The 21,258-nt window shown below is 49.0% G+C and overlaps 1 protein-coding gene across 1 annotated transcript in view; it reads right to left on the bottom strand.

Annotated features, from left to right (window-relative positions):
* Nucleotides 1-700: 700 nt before the first annotated feature.
* Bcl2l11 (BCL2 like 11) overlaps nucleotides 701-21,258 on the bottom strand; it is a 36,733-nt gene continuing 16,175 nt past the window's right edge. Inside the window, 2 exon segments of the mRNA XM_028893395.1 lie at nucleotides 701-3,619; nucleotides 15,167-15,276. Of these exon segments, the coding sequence (XP_028749228.1) occupies nucleotides 3,536-3,619; nucleotides 15,167-15,276 (194 nt within the window). The 3' untranslated portion in view covers nucleotides 701-3,535.

Genomic DNA, 21,258 nt, shown 5'->3' with positions numbered 1-21,258 from the left:
CATGGCCAACTTATTGGTAAATCTGTTCTTTTTCAGAAACCAGCTGCTTTACAACAAATGGGTTTGATGGGTGTTTTTTTTAAGAGTCCAAATCTTCCAGCCTACCACACCTGGGGTATCTCATGGGCAGCAAAAATACTCATTTCATCAGAAAGGTGGCAGAATCCAAGAAGTGAATGCCGGGAGCCAAAGCGGACCCAGTCACCGCCCCTCCACCCCCACCTCAGGAGCTGAAGCAATTCATGGGATGGCAGGGGCGTGGGGGACAGGGATGTCAACACTTTCAAGAACGTAAGACATTAAATAAGCGGAAAATAAATATACAACATTTGTACAAGTTACAGCATTATAAAACAGTAGAGCGCATCTCACACAGAAAAAGAACCTACGATATTTACAATCCTTAATTCCGAGAAGTTTAGAAAAACAGTGATTTTCTTTTTACACTCATTGATGCCGTACAAAATTTTTACAAAGAAAGGTAAAGGAAACACAATTGCACACAGACATTTGGCTCAGTTGATGAATAAACACACGACTTCCTAATCTAATAAATAGTCAAAATATATACAACACTAAGAGGAAACAGGAGAGGTTGTGTACATTAACCATTACATACTTTAATGAAAAGTGATTTTAAATTGATTTTTCAGCGTCCCCACCCACCCCCACCCCGCCCCCAATTCATCAACTCGTTTCTAGGAAGGAAATCTGAAGAGTCACTCAGGAAGTCATTTTGTGTTTATTGCATCTTGGGGTGAAGTCACAGGACTTCACCTTCTCACAAACCTCACATGGGGAGGCTGCCAAGGCACAAAACCCGCATTATGTTTACACACACACACACACACACACACACACACACACACAGAGAGAGAGAGAGAGAGAGAGAGAGAGAGAGAGGGAGAGAGAGAGGTTGGGGGATCTAGTTTTTGTTCTACAAAAAAGAGAGATAACAATAATAAAATAAAAATTAAGTACAAGGGTCTACCCACAGTAGGCAGACATATTTCCTAATTTGCATTTCAATAAACAGATACAGTACAGGGACATCCAGTCGTGTCTAAGGTCTGGGTGCCACATCCTGTCCTTGAATTCTACAATTCATAGAATCTTTTATTTCTCCATGAGCTGCTTTGATGGTCAGCCCCAGGCTGGAGGCCAATGGGCCAGAGGTAGGCATGCTTGAGGGGTCACACATGCCACTGGCACCTGGCTCTGGGAGCCTTCTGCACCTGCCCAGGAGGTACCACAGAGCCACAGGGCTGAAACAGTAAAGTGCTCCAGTCGGAGAGACTGGCACATGAGCACGAAGGTCCTAGGAGGTGGGTGGCCCAGAACCAAGTATGTCTTTGGTGTGTGTGTGTGTGTGTGTGTGTGTGTGTGTGTGTGTGTCTAGCAGAACCATGGCTGCACTCAATATCACTTTTTACCAGTGGGCCATATGGGGAACCCTCCACGAGGCTCAACACATCAGGGAACAAGGTGAGTGCCAACACAGCTTTCAAACTATTAAAAGTCTAAGGAAGCTGGGAAAGAAGTGGGTTTAAAAGGAAGAATATTTGGAATCAAATGATCTCAATCTAGAAGGAAAAGCATACAGGCAATACACACACACACACAACACACAACACACACACACACACACACACACACACACACACACGCACACGCACACGCACACGCGCACACACACAGAGGAACGTAGGAATGAATGGATTTCTCTACTCAATGACATAAAAACACTGGCCCTCTATGGGGCAAAAGTGAACACAGTTGCTGGCAGCGCAGACTTGCTGGGAAATGCACGCACTTCTCTACGCAAGCTGCCTGATGATTGACGTTTTCACAAGTTAGAGGGCTCACAGTCTCCCCCCACCACTCCGGTGTTCTTTCCTCTGTCTTCCCTGCTTGTCTGTCTACATGTGTGCTGTTTGTCTTAGGAGGTGCTTCGGAGGGAACCCGGGGCCTCTGCACATGCTAGGGAAGTGCTCCTTCACCAGGCTATCTATACACTTCCAGTCCTGCCTGCTCTTGAAATGACTGACCAATGTGTGGCCTCCTGGTGCACGTGGTCCTAAGGGGTAGGTACCAAGAAAGAGCACCCCCCACCCCAGACACAGACGGCCCAACAAGATCCAACTATTAGGGAAATGGAGAACAAAGTGGTCAGTCATCTTTTGGAAGACCAAAAAGAATGTTTCACTCGGTGTCACGGAGGTTTCCTATGTATGGTAGGTAACTGGTGAGGCAGAGCCAGTCTCTATTTCAAGGTAGGTTCAAAGGAATGGGGATAAAGTTCAGGCATCATGGGCCAGCTGGGATGAGCAGGGCTAAATGCCAAGAAGCGTGGTAAATGACTCCCTGAGCCCCTTGCTCCCGAAATGACCCGGCCAATCCCCAAGAAAAGTGTGGGCCCATCTGGTACATGCAGTAAAGCAGAGCCTATGACTGCAGGAAAGCCTGCAACCCAAAGAGCTAACAGCTTCCCTAAGTGTTGGGTGAGTCTGCATTCTCTCGAGATGCAAGGGACAAACAAGTCCACCACAAGACAGTGAGGTGCTCAAGAGCCCTTCCCGGGAGTCAGCTTGATTGATGGGGCTGGGAACAATCCCGGCAGCCCCTAGCCCTGCTGACCCAAACACACTGCATCACGAGAGCACCCTGGGCCAAACCTGTGCATCAGTGTGGAGACAGACGGAGGAGCAGGAGGAGATGAGGGAAACCACAAAAAGGGTGACATTTTGAGACAGAAGCAACTGAGCTAAGGAGGTAAGTATTTACAAAATGGGAATGGCACACCGAAATCGACCCTTGGCCACTTGAATCCATTCCATTTCGTAAGAACTGTTTTGGTAGCAATAATTAAAAAAGAAACTCAAGGAAGTCACGGCAAAGGAGAGAGGGCAGCACCATACTCTCCCTGTTGAAAAAGTCTGTACAGTAATCTCTAAAAATAAACTAAGGCAGCCTTATAAATCAGCTGGCTCAGTTCCCACTGCAGGCTTACATAATCCTCTGAGAATTGGAGTCAGGTTCTTAGAATTTTAGTATAAAAATCATCCACAAGTTGGCTAAAAAGTTTTCATTTCCTTTCTGGAAAAAAAACAAAACAAAACAAAAACAAAAACAAAAAAACAGCCCCCCCCAACCCAAACAGTTATCAAAGAAAGAGGGTTTAAAAACCACATGACCACACCACATGTAAACACCTCTCTTGCATTTGACTCGATGCCAAAAGACCCAGAATCTGTACATTAAAAAGAGAAGAGCCCTCCCTCGTTTACATTCACAATGAACGTCTGTTGGAAATTCTGCCATGTGGTGAGGAACAGAAAGGTTAAGTTCACGTCGACACAGTGCGGTGTGTCCAGTGTGTCGTCCGCCCTCAGCACCTCTCTGGTACAGAGCCACCGCCACCGGCAGCGCCGGCGGCCGCTGCATCTTCACGGCACCAGGAGACTGAAGTGCTGGGGTTCTGGCGGTCTGAACAAGAGCAATGTCCACATGTATCCTTGGCTGCATGAAGATCCTGTCAATGCCTTCTCCATACTAGACGGATGAAGAAACGTAACAGTTGTAAGATAACCATTTGAGGGTGGTGAGGGTGGTCTTCAGCCTGCAACAATACAAGCAGAGTTCTGCGTTACTCCCTGGTAACCCTGGAGCCGGCACACTTAGAGCAAGAGGTGCCTCCCGTCTGAATTGCAGAGGAACTCAGTCCCATCTGCCCTGCCGGGATGAGGATGCGACATCACAGAGTACAAGCGTACCAAACAGATTGTCCATCACTGAGAAAATAAAGCGAATGGACGAACATCAAACTACTCCAAAGCTATCTTGGAACTGTAAACCTTCCCGTGGGTGCTGGACAAGAGGTCACCGCTGTTGGTGTCTCGGGAGAAGTGGTCCAGCCGAGGGGAGGGGGCCAAGGAAAGCAGGGGATGGACTTGGGTTTCTTTACCACCCACCACATCCACTGATATTCAGACATGCTCAGACTCCCTCAAAGGTGGATTCCGGTAGCTATAATTGACTTGAGAAAGCAGTGATTTGGGCGGGGGGTGGGGGGAGGTGTTTGGGGGGGGTGAGGGGGTGGGGGGTGGGGGGTAATTTGCCCCAAGAAGCTAAATAAAGTGGAAGAGTGATGGGCCCCTGGTTGCACCGAAGGATAAACAGTGACCCGGAGGGAGGGGCTGCCCACTGTCGCAGACAAGGGGCTGAGTCAACCCCGCGGTCCCACATCAGGCCTGGGAAGGAAAGGGCAATTAAAAGCAAAGCCTCATTGCTTGTGACATATTTAGGTTTGTTACAATTTGAAGACTGTTCAGAAGGAAGCCTAGGATTTACCTACGTGAAGAGTTCAGACTCCCTTGCACCCTCCAGAATATCCACATCTGGGATCCAATTCATCTCACTGGAGCACATAAGGCCAGGGAACAATAAATACACTTGCCCCAGCGCCATCAGCCACAACGTGGTTCAAATTCAAGTCTCAAGTCGGCCCTGGTCGTTTCCTTAATGACTAACCCACCAACAGGACCTGGCTGCGTGGCCACCCCCGGCACCCCACCCCCTTCACTCGGGTGGGAAGAGCTCCTCAGGCCTGTCTGGGAATGACCGTGAATCACACTGGGGCTGTCTGTCCCTCTCAGACTCCAAAGGTCCCAGCAGACACCAGCTGCGAGGGAAGCCCCCCTCTCCCCACTGTTTACACACACAGCTCTCAAGCTCAAGGGGCCAGGGCATTTCCCCTTTTCTTTCCATAACAAGATGGGAGGAAATCAGCTTTATGTCAGCGATTCCTGTGGAGGAGCTGCCGTGACCACAGGCTGCGATTTTATCAGCCCTCCACACAAGACTGCTTTGTTTTGATTTAACTTTCAAAATTACTTTGCTCCTTTTGTGTGAGAATAACTCAGGGGAAGGTTCGTTTTGGTGAAAATGAATATTAATAGACTGAACGAGACTTATTCAAAATAGAACCGCAGCTCACTAAAATAAAGCAAGCCAGGGCTACAATTGACTAAGCCATCAATCCAAGGTGAGAAGACTTGGACAGACCTAGTGTCAACGAGGAGGCCCTCTGAGTAAGCACACGGTGGGGATGGCCGGGTATCTACCGTCAACACACCGAGAATGAGTGGGTCGCCCAAGGGATGGGCCTCAACCGCTCACGCTTGGTAAGCTGCAAATTCTAGTCCTGGTCGCATCTGGGGAGACACTGACTGGCTAACCATTTGCGGATGACAGGCGGACAGTGGTGGCTGTGGTCAAGGTTAATGGGAAGACTTGTACAAAGGACACATACAATCGTGTCAGGTGGCACAGTGGTGGGAATGCAGGTAATTTTGGCAAAGGGGAGACCCGGGAGACCCAGTCCCCAGTGGTGGCGGCGGCGGCGGTGATGGTGGTGGTGGGGTGCCGCCCTCTCGGGCCGTGGTGTGACAGCAAGGCACGCACGCGCCTTTAGCAAGTGAACAATTGCTTTTGGACAACGTTCAAGGGAGGAAGCCATTAGTACTGATTCAGAGCACAGTGCCAGCCCTGACAGCTGGCACAGAGGCTCAAGCTGCTCCTCCCAGCACATGTGGCCCACACGACAGAAAACAGCTGGAGGATGGGTGGGCGGCTCTAACTTACGTCAGATTCAGCAGGGAGGCTGCTGGAGGCTGCTGCAGGTGTGCCTCAGTCTGAGCCGCGCGGGGGGGGGGGGGTTGGGGGGGTTGGGGGGAAGCTGCTAATGTGAGAGCTGGGGCTGAATGGAGACAAGAAGCCAGGACTTGGCACTTAGAACACGGGCTCTCGAGAAGGAACTCTTTGTGACGCCTGCGTGGGGACCCAAGGGTGAGCCTGCGCTTCAGTTGTCTTCTGGTTTAAGGGTCAGGAGAGCTGAACGGATCCTACAGACCTACTCGTCTCTCCCGTCCCCGTCCCCACCATCCACACCCACAAGAGAGCACCTGGCCAGGACGACATGTCCAGGGTGGAAAGTCAGGCCTGAAAACGGCCATCATCTGCAGTGGGAGCCATCAGCTAGAATTGTCAGTGTACGGGGGAGAAGCCACCTAGCATGCGGGCAAGGCCCCTCACAACTTAGTCAGAACTAGAGAGACGAGAGAACATGCACGGGATCAAGGGCACCGGATCTTTCTTCCCGGGCCCGCAGCTCTTGGCAGAGCCCACCCCCCGGCTCGTGTCCAGCGGGTCCGCATCAGTGACTCACACTCGGGCACTCCCAGGAGCCTCTGTGTGCTCAGGGTCTACAGCTCAGGACCAGGCCTAGGCCGCCCGGTGCAAAACCGAGCGCTTTTCCTGATCGCCACCGCTTGATGCAGAGAAGAAAGTACAATAGGGAGAGAAGCCCCGCCTCCCTCCCTGGCAACCCCTCGAGAGGGGCCACAGGGTGCCCCCAATTCTCAGGCTGCAGTCCTGGCCCCAGGACCTCAGAATGTGGCTGTCTACGGAGACAGGGCCTGCAGCAAGGGGATGGAGATGAGAAAACTCACCGGTTTCGGGGTGGGGTGGGGGGGCAAGGTGTGAATATAGCGCCTGAGGGACAGAGACAGCATGGAGGACCCGGTGCCCACAGGCCAGAGACGACGGGTATGCGAAGACACCAGCGCTGCTGAGACTGATGCCGGACTTGTGGCCCCCCACCCCCCAGGACTGTAGAGCAGTTAACTTCTGTTGTTTACAGCACCCCATCTGCGGCCCCTGCTACTGCAGCTCTGGTGAGCTTTTCACCCACCCTCCTGAACGGTCATTCTCAGTCCATTATGCACCGTTTAAGTGAAAACACTTCTTAGGTGGAAGCTTAGCAACTGTCTGAGACGAAGTCACAGGGATGCTCGGGAGGTCTAGCACACTGTTGCAGTTGGGTGAAGGGGCTACTGAAAAGGCTCCCGAGACAAGCAGCCCCCCCAGAGAAGGTGCTGGGACAGGCCTGGGGACCGAAGGGTCACTCATTGCCACTGCTAAATGAAATAACTAACGGCAGGGCAGGCGTTTAAGCCCTCCAAACAACCCCGCGGGCCGGTGTGGCTCTCCTCAAGCGGCAACTGGCTGGAAGTAGCAGGGCAAAGAGGCGGCAGACCCAGGACACACACACCTTGGATGCCACACCTTCCTAGAAGACACGTGTCACCTAGGACCACACATTCAAGCCCCCAGAGTGATGATGTGGATACTGTGGATGATGTGGATACTGTATGCCGGAGACAGGACAAGTTCAGAGGTGACTCTGGAATCAGCACATCTTTGCCTCCATTCAGAGCCTTGCATTGCTCCAAGTCACCTTCCCTTTGGCTCAAAAGGGATTTCAGAGTAGGCTCTGTGGAGTGGGACTAGAGACCTCCCCTCCGAGGGACTGCAGCACCTCAGCTCAGACTTCTGCTAGAGTAGGGTACAAACGCCAGTCTCCACGGCAGGGCCCGCACTTAGCATCACCCCATGCAGACAGCAGACTTGAGGGGCTTCCAGTGACAGCGACATCACAGTACAATTAAAGGCTGATGCAGATTAAAAAAATCACAGCAAGGAGGGAGCACGGTGAGGCCTAGGGGTGAGATCTGCGGCGACATAACCACACTTCAAGTCATGTTTCCTGGCAGTCAAGGTAACAGGCATTGGGGCAGGAAAGATGGCCCAGTGGTTAAGAGCACTTATCGCTCTTCTTGTGGACCTGGGTTCTCTGCCTCCTCATCAGATGGCTCATAACTGCCCCTAAGTCTAGTTACGGGGGCTCCAATGCCCTCTGTCCCCTGAGGGCATCTGTGCATATATGATATGCATAAATGCATGCACACATACACATAAGTAAAAGATAAACAAATAAACACTTTTAAAAATTGACAGTACCCTATCTCAAGTTCTTAGATATAAAAGCATCTCAGAATAGGAACCCCATCAGAACTCTGAGCCATAGAAGAATTCGACTAGTTGGAAGTATGTCTCACATAGAATGCCCGCACTGAAGCCTCCAGATGTCCTAAGCGTCTAACAGGTTTATACGCAGGCAGTAATTCATAGGAAGCTGAATTTTGGACTATGAGACTAGGAAGGACTCTAGTCGTCTCTGTTGCAGGTTCTGGCTCCGAAGAATGCGATGCCATGTCACCTGGATGCTGCACTCTTCCCCATCAGCGCTGCTCAGAGTGAGCCGTCCAGGAAGCTGAGGGTACCCAGAACACAGCTGTACGACTTCTATGCGGTCCCAGTCCAGGCATCTAAACAATGTTTCCTAAAGCAGCCGTGAGGCCCTAGCTCCTCTCCACCTTCAGACAGAGAATCTGCTGAGATTTCCCTACCAGTTCAATGGCCATTGATGACTGCTGCCTAAAGACCACACTCACTTTCTATCTGCCACCGAGGGAACCAGGGTATTTAAACAGCCTGAGTGTGATAGCTTAGTCACCACAACGGTTGAAGAAAAGGCACACGAGGCGCCTTCGGATGCAATGAGAAGGCCTCTGGACATGAGAGGAAGAAATGTGCTCCCACTCCCAGCACTGAAAGCAAGCGGAGCTGTCTGTCACAGATCTATCATGGCCGCACCGGCTTGAAAGTCACAAAAGTCACTGGCTGCAAACGTTCTCACAAACCCAACTTACATCGTCTCCTTCTCCGTATCATACAACAGAAACTGTTAAAAGTGAAGGTCTTGCATGGGGACACAGAAACCACTTCATGGGGTTACTCACAGTGGGGGCCACCTGTCTAGCCATTCTGGCAGTGTGACACAGACTTCTACTTGATGGGGACCCCGCCAGGCAGGCCTCAGAACTGGTGCTGGGTCCTGGTCTATGGCCAGCCAAACAGGGTTCAAGATGGGTATTATGTCTCCTGGGAGAGATACAAGGAACAACAGACTCAATTCAGAGCAGGAACATGCTGTTCTGAAATGCTAAGTGGGATGTAACACACTCTTAACCACAACCCAAACCTCCCGCTTTGGTTCAGCGAGGTGAAGTCTAGCAAGGGATGATGCAACAGGGCTTATTATTTTTATGTGTCTGCAGAAGGGCCAAACCTTCCTTTCTTCGCATCTTCATTTCCTCCTCCAGAGATTAAAAAAAAAATTACCCCGTAAACCTGCCTGAAGTTCCCCTCCAGGCACCTGCGTCTCCTCATGCTTACAGGCTCAGGGCTCGCCGTCCCACAACTGCCGGGTAGCCCTGCAGATGTAGCACCTGCCGGAATCCTCACACGTGGTGTAGATCAACACAAGATGTCTAGCCCGACACCCAGCCAGCCATTCGAACACACCTCAGTGCCCCGGTCTCCTCTCCTATTTGCGTACACCCGGACAGATGCAGCCCGGGCCTCTAGGCTCCAACGCACTTGCTTGAAAAGCACGTCCAAAGCCTCTAAAGGCAGCCAGGTGGACAGGGTTCCTGGCAGTACTCAACGTGACAGAGAACGGAGTGATAATGGCACCCAGATTCTCGAGCATGCAGCGTGCACTAGCCGACGCTAGAGTGGGTCCATGCCTCTTGGTGGGGTGCATTTGCTTAGGAGCCCAGCAGTTTCTTATTCAGAAAAGCAGCACAACACCGTGGAGCGAATCTAACACAAACTCCCTCCACTTGCCTCAGAGGAGAGACTGAAGCGGTCGCCACCTCTGGTCATTGAACAGAAACAGTGTGGGCCAGGTCAGGTGTGTGGACAAAGCCTGAAACCAAAATGCCAAACTGCTTCCTCCAACTGCAAGGGAAACACATGTAACTGTGTCTCCGACAATGGCAGGTACCAGTTCACCTAACCTCCTTGAGGCTGCTTTTGCTACCAGAGACCTGCTCATCTATAAATTCCTGTGACTAACGTGTGAAGAGACCCATCCTTCTGTGAGTCAGGCCCGAGTGTGGATTTCACATTTGATATTCAGGTCTTTAATGGTGCTTTTCACAACAGTCTAAGAAAGCAGCTTATCTTGTTAAACTTCAGTTTTCAATTAATGAAGGCCTCTGGAGAACGTGGCCCGAGGCCATACATCTCTGGTTGGTTTCATCCAAGCAAGCTATAATTTAAGCCTCTCCCTTGCTGGTGATTTATAGGAGCCACCTTCGTTTCTAAAAGCATGGACGCAGACAGGACAGTGGCTACCCTTTCTTAGGAGGGAGAGACACAGGCTTCACATTTAAAACACACAAATGCTCGTGTGCACAACACTTCAGAGAACTGTGTTTTTGTCAACACTGATCTGTGGGCCACCTTTCCGGCTACACTGTGACTGGTGCGGGGCTCTGCTGTTGTCTACACACACTTCAGTCAACTCATGCCTGCACATGTCGGGCTGAGGAGGAAGCAGGCAGTGTGAACTAAAGATGCACTCTTTCTTGTGAGCAGACGATGGAAGGGTTTCCATTGGCTCATTGCCCCATCTGCAGGGTCTCTCTCAGCTTTAGACTGTTCACAGCCAGGACATCCCCACTAACCAAGAACATTCTCTGTGAACAGGGACTCAGGGTGGACAATCTGACTGAAATCCTAAAGAAGCCACAGAGGGTCATGGATGCCAGCTTCAAGGTTGGGATGAGTTGCAGAATGAGTTTACTTCCTCCTAGAACAACTCTCTGAAGGGCTGAGGGGCTTTCAAATGCCCATAAGTAGACATCTTATTTCCAGAATTAGTGCTCACAGCTGCTGGGGACCATATGACTTGCACTTGATGTCACTTCCAAAAGATGAGCTGGCCAGGTATGGGTAGGGGAGCCACAGCTAAGGCATGTGGACAGCACTGATGATGGCTACTGGAGATGAGTGAGGAGTAGGTGGTCTCACACTGACACACCCCCTCATGAGGATGAAGAGGCTTCAAACACAGGCTCCCAGGCCCAATGCCCGGACACCACTCAGCTAAACACAGACCGCTTGCTTTCCCCATGACCTCCACACAGTCAGGTTCTCTGAGCTTCTCTCTGGACCCACTGGCCTCCCTGGGCTGTCCAGCTTCCCCCAAAGCCTCTGCCATCCTCCTGAGTCTTCCAAACCGCAGAGTGGACAGCAAGGGTTAGCGTGGTTGGTACATCACCTGGGTATAACTTGATCAGGCACCATCTTTCAGGAGGCCTCGCCCCTCCCCAGTGAGGCTTTGTCCCTTCCCTCCTGAGCTCTAGGAGAAGCACCAACTCCACAGTAGAAGACACCACCATGGCCCTACATTATCAGCACCAGAGGACCAGCATACACCTTCCAGGGAAAGGGACCAAGGACAACTTGCCTCTGCAGTAGTCCTATAGGAACACAAAACCCAACTCTCATCCCGTGGAAGCACCAGGTACAAGAAATGCAGGGAATCTATAAGCTCCAACTGTCTTAGGCCCTCCACAAGCGTCGCCTCTCCAAAGACAGAGGCGCTAACAGAGCCGAGGTGCACCCTAGTATCTTCATTCAGCGCGTGTGTCTACACTGGGGCTTGGATCGGTGTCTGCCCCCTTGTCTGCCATTTTGGGACAGATGAGAAGTTAAAGTCTACAGTCCCACGACAGCATGGGGTCACTATCCATTGGTGATCATGACCGTTGCATGTGGCCGAGATGTTCTTGCTCTCAGGAAGCACACCCTGCCGTATTAATAGGGGAGGGGTCTTGGAGGGCTCCCATCCACACTGGCATGCCAAGCAGGCTTGTCCTTGCTCAGGTCTTGTTTGGGTGGCCATATTGAGAGCTCACAGGGCAGCTTCCCTGTCCTACAGAGAAGACACACCCTCGCAGTGCATGCCCTGTTCCACTGGTTTGCACCCCTCCTCTCCATGATGTTCCCTTCTCTGTTTATAGGGTTCAGCCTCCACAGCCCACCTCACACTGCCCCACTGTTCTTAAATGTACTCACCATACAACAGCTACACAGTGGGATCTCTAGTCTCCTAACCGGTAACTTGGGAAGATGTCCTGTCAGGCTTTGTAAGGTTGGTAGCAATAAAAGCTAACTAACACTAGAGAGAAGATAACTGTCCCGATGCAGACACTAGATTGTAGAAGCTTTGGTGCATCCTCTCAAGTAGGCAAGGGATGGGCCACAGCTCGTCAATGGTTCATCTGAAGTCATTATTCTCCCACTTCCTGCCTGGCTTCCTGTCCCCAGTGTTCAACAATGGACCATGGCTGTGATAACAGACAATGGGCTGCTCTTCTAACCAGCCAGACTGGTGGCTGCGGCTTTTGAGGTCACTGGGTCAGTGTCCTGAGTTTGAGTTTGACATTTTGAACTGGCTGCTGTCACCTACCATTTGGAGAAGATCTGCTTTCACTGTAGAGGAATTAAGGTCTAGCCTAGAACCTATCCCTCCCCCAACAGCCAGCTAAGGAAGCTGTAAAGCCCTTTATGGGTGGCTGCACTTCAGCGTGGGGTAAGATATGCTAAGGGTTGGCAAGATGGCTCAGTTAGGGAAAGCACTTGTCACAGAGGCGTCATCGTCCGAGCGAGACCCCGGCCACCCACATAAAAACGCTGGGAGTGACGGCATGTGCACCTGTAACCCCAGGACTGGAGAGACGGAAGGCAAAACAAGGAGAATTGTCCAGAAGCTTGCAGGCCTGCTAGTTTGAAGCAGAGAACTAACTCCCAAAAGTTGTTCTCTGTTCTCTGACCTCTACACAAGCACAGTGGCTCACAAGGTGTGTTACACACACACACACACACACACACACACACACACACACACACACACACAAAAGATATATAAAATAAAGTATAAAATCTTGCAAAATAGTACAATGATGTGTATTTACATTGACTGTGTTAAAAGGATGGGAAATAACAATGTCACATCTCATTGAAAAAAAAAAGAGATGTGACCATCACAAAATGCATACTTAAACACGGAACTATAAAATAACATTGGCAGGGAAGCGGGAGGCAGACCACACAGCCCTGGTCTCATTCTCTGCCAGGCCAGCTGTGTGAGTGAAGAATCTGGGACGGTCCATATCTCACCCGCACAGAACTTGAACCATTCATCACTGGGATGCCCTCCCTGAGGGGCCAGCCATGGCATGTGACTGCGCTCACTAGCTATCCCTCACTTTGGCCATCCTTAACCACTCACAGTCCCCAGGGAGCTGCCTCAAGCAGGCTCACCTGGGAGGGCCTCCTAGTCCTCTGTCCACACCTTATGGTTTGACGTGAAACTTGTACAAACTATCCATCCGACGCCTGGTTCTGCAGACAAAGCCTTTGATACAACCCAAGAGTGGGGTGTTGTGCCAGCTCATCTCAGTGTACAAGTCCCAGCAGTACAAAGACCTGCCCACAGCCGCGTCTCTCCTGAGGCATCCCCACCCACCAGATCCAGCCCCAAGGGCATGCATCTACGATGTTCCAATGCAGAGGCAGCATCATAGGCAGCTCCTATCTAGACTTAGATGTCTCTATGTTCATCAGGAATGGCACGTGTGGTGGTTTGAAAGAAAATGGCACTATTAGGAGGTGTGGCCTTGTTGGAGGAAGTGTGTCACTGTGGGGGTGGGCTCTGAGGTCTCTTGCTCAAGCTTTCCTCAGTGTGACAGTCAGTTGACTTTCTGTTGCCTCTGAGTCAAGACATAGGACTCTCAGCTCCAGCACCACGTCTGCCTGCGTGCCGCTATGTTTCCTGCCATGATGATAATGGACTGAACCTCTGAAACTATAAGTGAGCCGCCTCCATTAAATGTTTTCATTTAACTGAACTAAGACAGTATGTCCTCCTGGACTCTGGACCCAACTGCAGTCCATGACTAAAATGTAGTCCCCTCTCCCTTAAACAGCCTCATGTTTCCTACCCCTGCCCTCAACAGAAGGACCAGGCTCCTGAACACACCATCGCCTCATACAGTCAACAAGTTCAGTCACTGCAGAAACCTCTTTAGAGAATCCGACGCAGAGGGATTAGTGGATATAACTGTAACGGTAAATTATGAAATCAACCCATCTTCCCAAAAGATTGCCAGTTTGGATCTAGACTAAGAAGGAATTTATATTCTGTGAAGTGATCCACGTCAGGGGGTGGATACCAAGCTTGTGCCAGCTAAACACAATTATCTTGAAAAAGTCCTCAGTCCATTCATCAATGTGACAGTTCCCATTTAACGACAGAAGCATGACCATAGCGCGCACACACACACACACACACACACACACACACACACACACACACACACATCCCCCAACACATCCCATGGAAAAGCAGGAAGGGGAACAGAAATTATTTTCAAGGTCCAGGACTCCCTAACAGATTTGCTATTCAGAAGGGAAAAAGCCTCCTCAGTGGGGGTGGGAAGGGTTAGGGTGGTGGTAGTTGGTGGTGGTGTCCCCGTGTGCCTGAGGAAAGTCTGAGCAGCTCTGCAGGCAGAAAAGAAGACCCCAAGCAATTCATGGGGAACATTTGCTTACTTTGGACCAACTGGCTACAAAGGAGATGTCTATGTAAAGACAAAAACATCTCAGGGTCCTAGGCCTGGCACCTCTCCAGAGAGAAGAGAGGTTTCATTTGAATGAATGAGAAGGAGCCAAAGTCACCTCAGGACACTTTGTTAAGTAACTGGTCACCCCACTCATAGTCACCCTGCACCTCAGAAGCAAAGCCTATACCCTCAAAAGTGGATTCCATGGGAAGTGGGGTACCAAACAGACAAATGTCCTCATTTCATCAGGAAAGCATCAAAACTGTTTTTAAACATACTGCTGCTAGAAGATGAACTAAGTTGATTATTATTATTATTATTATAACTTTATTAAAATCAAGAACATACCTGTGAAATCTAGGAAGCAGCCTGCTACCCTTAGTTGGCCTTGACTAGGTTCCCATCATAAGCTATTGATTCCTGGCCTCCTAATACATTTCAATAACGAAATGTGAAATGTCCTCAGCCCCGCTTGCTGGGAGTCCTCGCTGAGTGACAGTGTCGAATTTAGCAACTCTATCTACACGGAGAAGCACTTGAACTGAAAATTACGTGCTCCATACTTACGTGGGACCATTTCAAAATGTATATAGATGACCCTTTAAAAGAATGTTAAGCACTAACATGTTGAGGTCTCTCATATATAAAATACCTCTTGCAGCTTCACACTGTATCTTAATTAAAGGCAAGCACTCAGATGCAGCAGGAGCGGAAGTGAGGAGAGACATGACGTAGGCTGTAGTTCATCAGCCTCCTCTTTTGGGGGGGTGGGAAGGGGTCCTTACCCTCCTCGTGTAGGATTCATTGAACTCGTCTCCAATCCGCCGAAGTTCCTGTGCAATCCGTATCTCAGGGCGAACGTCTGCAGGTTCCTCCTGAGACTGCCTTATGGAAGCTGTGTGGGCACAGAGAAAGCAGAAATCACGCCAGGGTCGGCAGCACTGAGAACAGGGTACACAACTTTCCAGCAACAAACCCATCTCTCTCACTCTCGTCTTTCTGGAAGCTCTCTGGTTTCAGCGACTCTCAATCCGGTGTTAAGAACCGTGAAAGAAGTATCATTTTAGCCAATATCCTAGTTAGACTTCTGTTGCTGAGAAAAGGGTTTGTTTAGCTCATGCAGTTGACCACAGTCCATGGACTGTGAGAAGTCAGGGCAGAAACTCAAGGAGCAGAGGCAAAGGCACAAAGTAGCAACCTTGCTCCCTGGCTTGCTTGCCATGGCCTGCTAAGTCTGCTTTCTCGTACGACCCAGGACCCCCTGCCCAGGCTGGCCCTGCCTGCAGTGGGCTAGACCTTCCCACACCAATCATTTATCAAGAAACCACCCAAAGATTTACTGACAGGCAACCCAACAGAGGTAATGCCTCAACTAAGATTCCTTCTTTCCAGGAGACTCTAGCTTGTGTCAAGTTGACCAACAGAACAAAACAAAACCAGGAGACATAGGTGCCATAGGATAACTCCACAGAATTAGAAGAATCAAAAATATCCTGGCCCAGCCATCCTATTTCAAAAAGAATCCTAAACAGCACAATGAGGATCACCAAAGAGACATGATAGGGACTGATGACATATGGCTTAATCACAAAGGCACTGGCTGCCAAGCCTGACAACCTTGAGTTCGATCCCCAGAATCTACATGGTGAAGGCAAATAAACAAACAAACAAAAAAGAAAGAAAAAGGAAAAAGAAGAAAGGAAGGAAAAAAAGAAAGAGAGAGAGAAAGGAAGGAAGGAGGAAGGAAGGAAGGAAGGAAGGAAAGAGAGAGAGAGAGAGAGAGAGAGAGAGAGAGAGAGAGAGAGAGAGAGAGAAAGAAAGAGAAATCAGTGACAAAGCCTAGCATTCATGGGGTCCCAAAGTCCACCCTTAGAACTACACTAGCAAAGAAAAAAAAATACATAAAACACTAGAGAACATAAAACTTGAGTTTCTCAGTAAAACACCCACTTTGGGCTTAGAACAAGGTACAAATTGCTGGGAAAAATTCAAACCTGACAAAATGGGGAGAGCTGAGCTGCCTGGCAGGTGGGTTCCTACAGAAGCAGGGTCAATCCCGAGCTCGTCCAAATGGGAGCATAAGTGCATGTTTTCACTGACTATTAACTCAGTCAACAAAGACAGACACCAAGTCTGCAACACCACACGAGGGGAGGAAACGCTTTGGGTCTGGGAGTAAAGGTACTTGAGAAGAGAGAAAAAGATTGGATCATGGCACAATGTGGGTGAGTTTGAAACCAGCCTGAGCTACACATATACATCTGTGGGTTCTGGGTCAGCCTGAGCTAGCTATATAGTGAGATCCTGTCTCAAGAAAAAAAAATCATGTTGGGGAGTTAATACTGTAACAATACAAGAATACACCATGTTGCTCAGAGTTAGTAATAGTCCAGGAAGAGACTCCTGGACTCCTTTATATTTTAAAAACAAGCACAAGGAACTCCCAACTAAATTTCCCACTCAGCAAAGCAGTAAAAACCTAAGGTTCTTGGATTTCAAAAAAACATTAAATTTTTTTAAATTTTGAAAGAGGTCCATAAATTGCGGATTCATAACTCTACAAAAGCACATGAAAGCAAACACTTCACGACGTGGATAATTCTTTTTTGAATTCTTGTCACATCTTCCCTAAGCAAGGGAAGTCAACAGTGGTTCAGCAGAGTGAAGGATGGGCTCAGCACGCGGCCCCAGCACCACAGAACCTGAGGCAGGAGGAGAATGCTGGGCTACTTAGCGATGTATTATCTCCATGGACGGAAAAAAAAGATCAAGAGCTTAAGAAGCAGGTATTCCATAAGGCCTCAGTGAGGGGGAGCTCTGTGCCCCACCAAGCTACCTACACTCTGAGCATCAGAGGGGGACGTCACTACAGGAAGGATTAGTACAGACAGGAAGTCTTATGGAGGAGTCAAATTTTTAGGCTAAGTCAGATATGGGCCCTGAACACACATCCAGCCACACACACACAAAATTGCATTGTCCATACTTTTTTAGCATAAATATTTCTAATATTAATGTTACTATTAAGTCTACTAAAACTAAAGTTTAAATAATTGGCAAAAAAAAGACAAAAAAATTCAAGGGTAGACACCATGCCAGGCGATGATATCAGTTCCCGGTTTCTTCCTGGGTTCTTAGCTTTGAACGGATTTGGTACCAGGAGCCAAATCATTATCTTTCTTTGTCTGAGACGGTCTCGCCATGTAGCCCGGGCCTCTCTCAAGCCTCCTGTATCACCTTTCTAAGTGCTGGGATAACAAGCACGCACCGTCACCCCAGTCATGACCAGAGTTTTTATACCATGTGCTGCCAAGCCCTCTCCGACTTAGGGGCCTTCTGCTGAGTGTCCCCCCGCCCCGGGGGAGACAAACCTATCACCTACACAGCTGAGCAGGCCAGAGAGGTACCGTGCCACCATGACAGGTCCCATCACCCGCCTCCCTGGCTTCCTAATTCCACTGTTTCTCCCCAAACACACGGAAGAGAGATATAGCTTCAACTCTGAGGTTGGAAATAAAACCCAATGACTGAAGGAAAAAAACATCATATGCTTGATTTATAAAGTTGGTGGGTGATCAAGCTCGCCGGTCAACTTATCCGATGATCAATATGGGGTAAGATTCACTGATTTACTCAAGGAATGATGGAGAGCCATGTTGTTTTAGGAGGCCAAGCTGAAGTCTCATGGATCCGAAGTTCTTATGGACTAAAGGAAACAAATTTCCTCTCTCTCTCTCTCTCTTCTCTCTCTCTCTCTCTCTCTCTCTCTCTCTCTCTCTCTCTCTCTCTCTCTCTCTCTCTCTCACACACACACACACACACACACACACACACACACACACACACACACACACGGTCTCATGTAGCTCAGGCTGACACCGAACTCTTGAACTTTTGCCTCCATTTCCCAAGTGCTGGGACTACAGGTGTGTGCCACCATTTGTTTGGACTTAGATATTTACAATGTGGTTCACACTTTTGTCTTGGTCTGTTTAAAACCTTCACAGAAAACTGCTTTAGCTCTCAGCAACCCCTTCTGAACTCAAGGAAGTGTGCCTTCTTTGAGCCACCCATTTGGGATGGGTTGACTGGATCCTCTCATGAAGCATGACCTTTCCCATGCATCTCATGTCTGGAGCCAGGTTGTTCTTTATGTACAGAGAGAATTATGCTTTAATAAGCATCACCATCTTCTTCCACTGGAACACAAAACAATGGCTAACTCTGACTAATGCCTGCACACTGTAAAAGAAGCCTTCTGGCATTCTAGCTGATCCTCCTCTCACTCGTAGGCTTCCGAAGGTGGTCTGTTTCATGTTTGGCTGGGAACTTAAAAACCACTGAAGGAGCTAGCCTGGGTCACAAGTTGACTTATCAAAACTCGCACTTAGGAAGCACACCCACACTGCTAGCAGCCATGGATCTCTGGTGGCCAAACTCAACTTGTTCAGAGATAAATGCCCTGTTGTCGGAGGAGATAAGCAGACAGCCTGTTTCCCCCATAAAGAACAGCTCAAAGGCTGTTAGTACAAATAGGTGCATAGATACAAACAGATCCCCACAGCCCCGCATCGAGGGTCAGGATGAGAGGGAAGGGGAACCTAAGGTCCACAGACCTTAGAACTCCGAAAACGCACCGAACAAACGACCAGAAGCAGTGGCTAAGCCCAGGGCCCTGATCTGTGATTTCTGAGAGCACTTAGGAGTCAAGAGGGTGTATTAACCCAAGATAATGGTTAGACTCGGCTTAGTCTACACTGTAATTGGCAGTCAATAGCTCTGGGTTAGTAAGCAGGCTACCAGCCATACTTAGGTGTAATTTTCAAAAGCTGTTACAAAACAGTATTGTACAGTGTAAACACCACTCACAGAAGAGGCTGGTGTGTCTTAGACATGCTAACATACCACCCAGCCTTGCTGCTGCTGCTTCTTCTTCTTCTTCTTCTTCTTCTTCTTCTTCTTCTTCTTCTTCTTCTTCTCCTCCTCCTCCTCCTCCTCCTCCTCCTCCTCCTCCTCCTCCTCCTCCTTCTTCTTCTTTGTCTCACTATGTAGCCCTGGCTGAGCTGGGAACTGACTATATAGACCAGGCCAGCCTCAAACTCAGATCCTGCCCCTGCCTCCCGAGTGCTAAGATTAAAGGCATGCACCAATCATGCCTGGCTGGTGTTTTTTTTTTTTTTAAATGATCAAGAATGTTTATTTCTTTTTGCTTGTGATGCTAGAGATCCCAAGGCCTCCAGTGTGATGGGTAAGTGTGTTCTACCGCTGAACCACAGCGTTCAGGATAGTTGTGCTTTAAAATTTTTATTTAGTTTTATTTTATGTGTATAGCTGTATTTATGTGCACTATGTGCATGAACGGTGTCTGCAGAGGTTAGATAAAAGCGTCAGTCCCCTTAGAACTAGGGTGTTACAGACAGTTGTCAATTGCCATGTGGGTGCTGGGAATTGAACCTGGGTCCCTGCAAGAGCAGTCAGTGCTCTTTTCCTCTGAGCCATCTCTTCAGCCTTCTTCTTTTTTTTTTTTTTTTTTTTTTTTTTGAGAAACAAAAAGTACTCTTCTGATCTAAACTGAAAACGAACGGCTAGTATCCACTCCACAAGGCACAGGTAATACGCACACCGTAGATATGCCCTAAGCCAGACACTGCAGTTAGTTGTACACTTAAAAAAAAGGCCTTTGTGTATGTGTCTATGCGCATGAGTCCATGTGTTTATGCTGGTGTGTATACAGCACAGAAGAGTGAGGTAGTGGCATTCTCTCTCTCCTCTTCCCACTGCTTTTTGAGTCAGGGTCTCTCTCTGAACCCAGCTCACATTTTCCTCCATTGGGCTGGAAGCCAGAAACCTCAGCAATCCTGCCTCTGTCTGCACTCTGAGCCGGGGTCCCGGGCATGTGTGCAGATGTCTGGACTGTCATCGGGTGCTGGGATCTGCACTCTGGTCTTCAGATCTTGCAGCAAGTGCTCTTAACCAGTGAGCCATCCCTTCAGCTACAATATACTAAGTTTATATATATTAAAAAAATCCTATTTAAAGTATACTAGTTTTAATTACTATGGTATACTGTTCAACAAAATACACCTTATTTCTCAGGTGACAAAATATTTTCTTTGGAGTATAGGGAATAGGGTATAGGGAAGCTCTCCATTGAGCTCCCCAAACAGCTTTATGCTAGTGGGTGCCATAACTGGCCGTGTGCCTTGTGAGACCAAAGCAGAGCAAAGAATGGGGTCCAGCTCATCCATTCGACAGTGTGCAGGTGAGCTAGAAGCAGGGTTTCCATTCCCAAGGCGGAGTGGCTCAGTTTCCTCCCACAGTCACCCTGAGCTTTGACGACCACAGCTGTGGTCCACAGCCGCCACAGTTGTTGATCTTCTGAAGGTGCACCTGGAGTCTGTGGGCTGGAGACACAGTGCTCTGAAACCTTGCCACACCACCTTCCTGACTCCTGTTCACTCTGTCCAGCACACACCCGCTTACTCCCACGGTCAGCCGGCCCAAAAGGTAATCGCCATTACATTTTCAGTCCTAAAGATGGGTAAGCATCAACTATAAATATTTTATTCTACTAGTGATATGCCTGAGAATCATAAATGTTCACATGCGTTCATGATAAAGTGGTTTACAAAAGCTCCACTAAGCGTGAGAGCCACACTTCTAAACCAATGAGGAGATTTTACATGCACATAAAAATTCTTCAAAGGTGAAGCTCTCAAGTCACATTTTTACCCTTGGAACATACTTTCAGTATTTGAGAAACATTTTACTCTGTGAACCTGGCATGAATGTGCGTGCGCACATCACACACACACACACACACACACACACACACACACCCCAAGCAGATAGAGCAGAGTGCTTGAGACCACACATG

This window comes from Peromyscus leucopus, chromosome 4, assembly GCF_004664715.2.
Source record: "Peromyscus leucopus breed LL Stock chromosome 4, UCI_PerLeu_2.1, whole genome shotgun sequence".
NCBI lineage: Eukaryota > Metazoa > Chordata > Mammalia > Rodentia > Cricetidae > Peromyscus > Peromyscus leucopus.
This window is presented reverse-complemented; position numbering and strand designations above follow the sequence as displayed.